This window comes from Volvox carteri, assembly GCF_000143455.1.
Source record: "Volvox carteri f. nagariensis unplaced genomic scaffold VOLCAscaffold_81, whole genome shotgun sequence".
Lineage (NCBI taxonomy): Eukaryota > Viridiplantae > Chlorophyta > Chlorophyceae > Chlamydomonadales > Volvocaceae > Volvox > Volvox carteri.
This window is the reverse complement of record NW_003307624.1, coordinates 106,278-114,093: the sequence shown is the minus strand read 5'-3', so window position 1 is coordinate 114,093 and position 7,816 is coordinate 106,278. Positions and strand designations below refer to the sequence as shown.

General features: G+C 53.5%; 1 protein-coding gene across 1 annotated transcript; it reads left to right on the top strand.

Annotated features, from left to right (window-relative positions):
* Positions 1-233: 233 nt before the first annotated feature.
* On the top strand, positions 234-6,426 carry VOLCADRAFT_99014 (uncharacterized protein; the record flags this gene model as incomplete). Its single annotated transcript, XM_002957858.1, has 3 exons — positions 234-289; positions 2,243-3,188; positions 6,391-6,426. The coding sequence occupies 3 exons, from the start codon at positions 234-236 to the stop codon at positions 6,424-6,426; spliced, it is 1,038 nt and encodes a 345-aa protein (XP_002957904.1).
* Positions 6,427-7,816: the final 1,390 nt, after the last annotated feature.

Below are 7,816 nucleotides of genomic sequence, written 5' to 3'. Positions count from 1 at the left end.
CCTTCAGACGGCGGGCAGCTAGACACCCCTACCCCTCCCGCCCAAGGCCCTAAAAAGCGGTAGCACCACCTTGGGCTGGCGGTTGTGTTGTCAGTGTCCGGTGTGTTTGACTGTTGGCCCTTTGGTGTGCACCCCTTGGCTCCGGGTTATAGGAGTCGCCTCGGGTGCCTCGAGAGCTCCGACTGCTGGCACGTGCGCACGGGAAATACCATGCAAATCCGTACTCGGCAAACATGGCCCTGGCGGTGTTGCTGAGGAGGAGGAGCCACCGAAACGTTTGTGGGTACAGGTGAGGTGAAGACAGTGCGGCGGTGGCGGTGGCGGCTCTGGAACTAGTGGCGATGGAGGATTCGCTGGACTCGGAATGGTCCCCTTTAGGGGCAGGGTGGTAATGCTTTTTGTTCCCATCCGCTGGCGGCTGTTGTGGTTCGATCCGCACAGGGATCGCGGATATCGCGGCGCCTCTGACTGCTCTCGGCCCGGGGCAGCGGCCGCTCATTCATATGTTTCACTGCCCGAGCCGTGTGCCCGAGCTTTGTCGGCGGAGCGTTGCTGCCGTGGAGGGTCCGTGGCGATGTTTTCACTTAACTGAGTTTGGTTAAGGAGTTTGCGCGAAGCGAGGCTGCGCGTGACAGCTGCAGCGGCGTTCCCAGAGCTTCCTGATCAAGATGCAGGCAGCGAGCACGGTTTCAAGGCTGGAAATCTGTTGGCAGTATAAAACGGCCGCATAATCGTCCTACCTACCTACCTACCTACCTACCTGGCCTACGGAAATACATTCGTTCGCACGCTCTTGTTCCGTCGTGCTCCTGGGTTCAGCTGCAGTTGGCGAGGGTCCTGACGTGTAAAGCCCCCCAAAGGGGCTAGCTTGTGTTTTGCTAATTCATAGGACAGAGGGTGCTGGCCGGGGGCAACCTATCAGAGGTGGCTACCTATCAGGGTTAGCAGGAGTGTTTTACGATCATTCGAAAGTTCTCCTGAAGGCGATGAAGAAGGAGAAGGCGGAACACTACAGGTACAGGTAGAGGAAAGCTGTACATGTGCTGTACATCCCGAAGCCCAGCGAGGTTGTGGACCTTAGTTACAAAAGGTGTGCGAGTATTAATGGGCTAGGAAGCAGCAGAACGCCGTTCTGGGCTATGGAGGTGCATTGGTTCAATTGGGCGTGCGGCGGCATACATTTAAGGACAGGGTGGTACACCTACGGCGGCATACATTTCAGGACGGTGCGTTGCCTGCCGGCAGTCAATTACGATAATTATGGGAAGAGCCCACGTAGATGTAACGGAAGAAGGTGGCATTGTGTGGATGTTTTTTATTATTACTGTGTCAGGGTTGCACTGGGAAAACCTGAATTGTTAACTTTACTGTTGCCGAGCCCCCTCATCAAAGAAGACGTCATCGGTAAGCGTCCTTACGATATGGGACTACTACGACACAAGAATTGTGGCGCTTACGCAGCGAAACCTAGCTCGTGAAAATTTCCGCAGTTGACAGACACATCAGCGGTGAGTTTGTGTTCCTCCGCTGATGCGGATGGGGTTGTCCTGTGTGATCTCCGTCGGCACAGCTAGCACGTAAAAAGTTAGCCTTAGTCGTTTAGGTTCATACGACTGTGGCTACCAGATACCAATAGCAAATTACGGAGACCAATGCTCGCTTTGTTCCTTGTTCCCGCGCAAACTTACTACGCATGTGCCCTTTGGCGGGCTAATTTCCAGGTTGGCGGTGCACGTGATTTGTTTGCAGGGACGCTCCATATTAGCCACTCCTGCAACCTCAAAATCATGGCTCTTCAACCTAATCGCAAATTGTGGGATTGTTATGTCATCCAATTTGCTAATCGTGACCTCTGGCTATCTTCTTCCTACCCCACTATTTTGCAAAACTCAGGTTTAACGTGGTATTGATTGCAGATGGCAAGCTCATATAGATACGGAGCATCCATGTTATTATCGACAACAATTCAGGAAGAGGAGGAGGAAGACATCAATGACAGCACCACATCCTGCGCGGGTGCCAAGCCTCAGCCCGCCCTGGCGCATAATATTGCTGGGCAAGATCGCTGCTACTCCGAAAACAGTGATGAGCAAAGAGAGTCCATTAGCCACGGTGCAGTCAAGGACCGTCCGTTGTCCCGTTTCGCGGCGTGTGCAGTTGCGAGCATCGCAACGGCAACCTCAAAGCTGGTGAACCGAATTATGCACGTCCATCGAAGGAGAAGCCCGCATGTCCTACACAGCCATCGCTGCCGGGACGAGATGAAGGCCGTTAACGTGGTCAAGGTCAATTATGGGCATAAAGCCCAAGACGACTGCTCAGCCAGCAACAGTCGTGGCCGCAGCCGACGGGGGACTTGCAGCTTCCCTGGACCAATGAACCCGGTCGCGGACGGGCCGTCAGGCAAGGCAAAGCAGCTGCAGTCAGGCAGCGAAAAGCTCTACGCGCAGCGACAATTACAGGACTGCCAACACCGGGCAGACAGCGCTTCCGAGCAGCGCGGTCGGCACCTGGTTCGGTTGATGGAGGGCGACGACGTCCGCCTGGCCATGCAGGCGCTGCAGCTCGCGGCCCAGATCCACGACCAGATTTGGGGACAGCGTGGGGCCGACGCCGGGGACGAAGAACCCCCGGGACGCCGACAAGAGGCGCTGCTCGAGGCGGCCAGCCCTCTGTACGACACAGCCATGGCGGCAGCCCGCGCCATACAGCACCGTGCCCTACATTCTTTGGTCAAACAGGCCGTACGGCGTTATGTCAATCCGTTCCGCGGCTCGCCGGACGACGTCCTGAGGGTCATCCTGGAGTTGCTGACGGGATGCGGCGGCGGAGCCGCTGCAGCGCCGGTGTTGCTGCCATCAGGAAAGGCAGCAGCAGCGGCAGCAGCAGCAGCGGCAGCAGGAAACCGAGTAACATCTCGCTGCCTGAGCGACGTCGGCAGCGGCAACAGGGGCTGCTTTAGGGAAAGTACCCCCGAGCATGGATGGCAACCATCGTCGCAATCATCATCTCCCTCTTTGGACCACAGCGATGGCCTCTCTATGGTTAGCAGTAGCAGCAGCAGCAGCAGCCGGCGCAGCCCCAACTGCCGCCACCAGCGCGTCAGCTTCGGGAGCAGCCCAGGCAGCCGGTACAGTGCTCGGAGCAGTTTGGACAGCAACGGCAGTCGCGATTCATCCTCCCTTGGGGTGCGCTTGGGCAACGGAACTGATTGAGGGCTCCGTGCCCTTCGCTCCCATTGAAAAAGCATTTCCGTTCCGGTTTTTTTTTGTTAATTTGGTCGTTTCCGCCCAATCCTCTGCTACGCTTTTTCAGGCAGCATCGTTGTCCCATTAGTTGTTGCACTCGGCTGTGCTTCAGCATCTTCAGCTTTCTGTAAATCATTCCAAAAGCTGTTGTTGAGTTTCTTCGGTACATATCTCGGCAAACGTAGTTCGCAGGTTCTCCGCACCTAGCGCGGAATGGGGCCGCAACGTCCCAGTCCATGTCCTGGGTTTGGGCCTCAGTCAATGTCACTCGTAGCTGTGGTGGTGAACTGTGGTGATCGTTCGCGCTTTCCAATCGCGATTCCGTCTAAGGAGGCGGTGTAGAATGGTGGTTAATGAAGGAAAAATGCGTGGGAGGGAGGAGCTTGGATGGACGAGGCAGTGATGTTGACACACGAGGGGTTACGCAGGAAAGGGGAAATGTCGCGCAGCGTCTGCGCGCTGTTGTTTCCGCAACGGACACATACTCCGATTCGAACAAGTAAGGATCCATCCACACGCCGTGCGTGGTGCTGCTGTTAGTGCTGTTCCTGCAAGCACCACTTGTCTTGCAAAGGGCTATCAAGGACTTGATGTGCTAAGTACTTCTTTTTTCATGGCATTGGCGCGTTGTCTGAGGTCTCGCCTCATTCTCGCTCACTTTGAGAAATGGCTAATGGCGGCTGAATGTCGCATTATCCTGAAGCTGGATGCCTGCTGATTCTTGCATGGAGGGCTTTTGAACGAGCCCCGTCAGGGTTGTGGCTTCCTATCGTACACCGTAGGAGACGCGACTGTGCTTAAATGCTGCGACCGCAAGGTCACGGAAGTTGGGAAGGAAAGGTCAGGGGAAAAGGCCTGATGCACTGTGTACACATACATCAAGTTGTGACTGGATGAGGGTGCCCCGAAATAATACCGGGGAAGGCAGGGTTTCGCAGGGTAGATGCCACGGGCGAAGATACACCCCCCTGTTTCACACATCAAGTTGGGCTTCATGTCGCTGATACCTGATGCTGCCTCTGCTGTTGTGGTGATGCCTAGCTATGGTTAATGCGCGCGGCAGGTGGACATATTGCGGCTGGTTGCCATTTTTTAATGCAGGGCGATGCCCATTTCCACTGGCCGTGGGTTTCAACCACGGCGCATGCATGTTGGCCAGAACGCGTGCCGGTGTCGGAGGGCGTTTCGCCAGAATTTGCGCCAACCAAGCAACCCCTTCCCGGCATTCCCGGAATGGGTGCGCATGTGTGAGCCCACGTAGCATCTGTCATCTCTTGTCTGAGCGTGATGCACGCGCAACACTTCACTGCAGTGGATGACTTGCACCAGCAATAGCCAATCTCCAGGGGGGCCATCTTGGTCCGCCAGGCATCTGCTGACGCGTACATGTGCGAGCGAGGGAACCGGAACTACCTCCATTATTATTAGTTTTTAGTCATTTACCTAATACTAATCAGGGGCTTTGTCGCGCCCTCAACCGGGCTGCCTCAATTTGGCGGCATTTGGGGTTGGGTGTTACATTACCTTACCACACGGGGTGTTGGAGGGCTGACATTCTTTAAGCAAAATGATTTCTTAAACAACGTGGCTATGGACACGTATTCTTTTTTGAGCTCTTATAGTTCGGAGCTATCTGTGGGATGGTTCCTCCTTTTGGCGCCTTCGCGTGTGTTTATGGCTAGTTGTGATAGGGAGCTGCCGAGGGGAGCATCTGCACGCGTGGACATGCTTGTGTCTATTCACTTAATGGTCTACATTTAACTTGAAGCGCGGTAAAGCTCTCGCCGCGGCGGCTAGGGAAACAGTACGGTTAGTGATTTGTGTCCGGCGGTGTAACCCGCACGGCCTTTAACTCGTGCATTGTCGATGTCCAATTGAGTTGCTTGTTAAGGGTTCTTGATTTGCTGCACTGCCATTTCATAGGTAATATCCCCCATGTGGGAAGGCGCCATGAATTGGTGTTGCATAATGCTGTGGCGTGTTGGGTCATTTATGATGTTCTTTCTGTGTGCTATTTTCGCGTGTGCATGTTTTATCGTGTGCGAGTTACGCGGAAGGTGCGTCAAATGGGGCAGAATGTACGGCCTAAATGGGGCAGAATGTACGGCCCAAAACCCCTAGTATTGATAATTTGTGGAGGCCAACATTTGTAAAGGCATTAGCACGGTGACGTCAGCCTTTGTTGGGGCGGCGGAAGTCGCGTTGCGGGCTTTCACATGCCGTATGTGAAATGCAGCGCCACAATTACCTGCTTTCCTCTCCACACCATTGCTTATTCTCCCTGCGTCGCTTTTTGAACAATTTGTATGTGCTTAAGACAACACTCACAGGCAAGAAATGGGCTCGTGTGTAGCGCAGTACAGCGCGCGCCGTCGGTCTTATTTGTGCCATTAAACCGGACGGGCTTTGTGTGTCAAAATTGTTGTGATTCGTTTTCGTGACAGGAACGCCTCCAAAGAAGCATCATATGCCCGTGGTTCTGCTTACAATGACCTTTCCCGCGGACCATCCTTCTTATTCGGGATCTCACTCTCCAAGGCCCCGTCAGCAATAACATGTCCATCAGACGCGCGGGGTTATGGCCACCCGGTTTAGCGGGCGTGATGCGGTGACTGCTCCATGTGGCTGATTGCAGTGTTTTGCTGAAAACAACGCACACTTTTTTGTGTGCGCTGGCTTACTAAGATCCGAAATTCTCCCAGGTCTCCAGAAACCACTTGAGCGCCCAGCCAAGGTGGAGGCAAGAGAGACTTGTTGCGTTTTCAATTTGGAAATATCGGGTTTCGACCTGGCCGATGCACGGGGGCTCTGCAGATGCAATGAACCATGGTGCCCACTAGATAGACTTTCGGTCCGTTTCTCCGGAGTTAATTGGACAGCTGCGGTCCGCCCGCTTAAGATTTGGCGGTAGGTATTTGGCAGTGTGGTACCTTTAGCATGCCTCTCAATGCATCGTCGCCCATTTAGCTACGAAGTTCCTCTGTCGGGGCGGCGTCTCTGCGATTTATTTACACAGAGGCCATGTTGTCATCACACCTGGTTTTCATGGTCTCTGGGCGAAGCTGCGCTTGTCGATAATGAATGTCCTAGGCGGACGTATGTTTTCCCCGCTGCGCTTGCCGCTATTCTCCCGTACCCGCAGGACATGCAAGCGCGTTTTGAATGTCCGTGTCAGTAAATCGTTTCCTTGCTTGCGACACAAGTAAGGCAATTTTGCGGAGAATTTAGTTTCGAGAGAGCGCCCTTCGGCGCTGTGCGCTTTATGAGGCGCGCTGGAAGGACGGGATATTGCGCTCAAGCCCATTCAGCGACTTTACTATTACAGCGAGGTTTCTGTATTCTTAAGATTACAGCGAGGTTTCTGTATTCTTAAGGACAGAATAAGACTCCGCCAGGCGGCATGATTTATGTCATGGGGAGAGACCGGGGAGGACCGAATGACTGTAGCCATATGCAATTACCAAGGGGCAGATTGCATGGTAATGTACGATGTCCTTTACAATTGCGTTACAGATGTTGTTCCGCCTTAGTGACTATCGTTGTGCACCCAGGACCTGCCAAGAATGTTGCAGGGGTGATGTCCCTGATCTATTGTGATGAGAGGACATGCCAGCAGTTGGGCGCGGTATCGGGGCTTTAGGATTATGAAAGAATAAGAACAGTGTTCCATGTCAGAGCCTAACCGGAAACAAACAATCCTGCTCTGTAATGGTATTATCGCTCGAAACAGCTCGAAAGACAGGTAAAAAAACGTTGTTATGAAATGCAGGATAAGCGCTTCAGCGTCAGTAAGGCAGAGGCTATCATTCAAATATTTTTTTTCATGCTTGTGTTTTGGGATTTTTCTAGTCATGCACAACACGGTTGCGTTACTTCTGCTCAGTTTGGCGCGAGACCTGATCGCTGAAATTTTGTTCGCCGGATCTATACACTAGTTTTAAGCGATTTTAATAGATTCAAATATTTCGCAGCCGCAGCGCTGGGCGGCCGCCGGCATCACAATCTTAAAGCACCCTAGGTGCACCTGAAGGTGTCCTGGTTAGGAGTTCTTGCGGCCGATAAACGTCTGACGGGAAGGAGACCTGGGTTTGGACAATACGGTAAAAGCTGGCAGAAGCAAATTCCAATCAGTTGAGCACAGTTTCTGCAATAAAAAGCAGGAAAGCATATACGGAGACTTTTTGGGCGAGGCCCCGGCCGCGAAGCGCCATTCGGGGGGCCGAGCCCCCCGGGTTCACTGCTGTCAGTCAGTCAGTCAGTCAGTGGCTTACATATCTCGCCCCGCAAAAAATAGAGCTTGAATGCTATATCCATTCTATATCGAAATGCCAAAGGAGACATGCCCAATAAATCGGAGCGCGACAAAGATAGCTTTATATGGCACCGAGTTTGACATAAAGTTACATATCTCGCTCCGCAAAAGATTAAATGTAGAAGCTATATCTATTCTACATCCACCTGCCAATGGAGAAATTCCAGATAAATCGGAAGCGTCCCTGCCGGCGGCAGCGGCGGCCGTTGACCAGCCGATCCGCCGCGGCCGCGGCCGGGCCCCCAGCAGAGGGCAG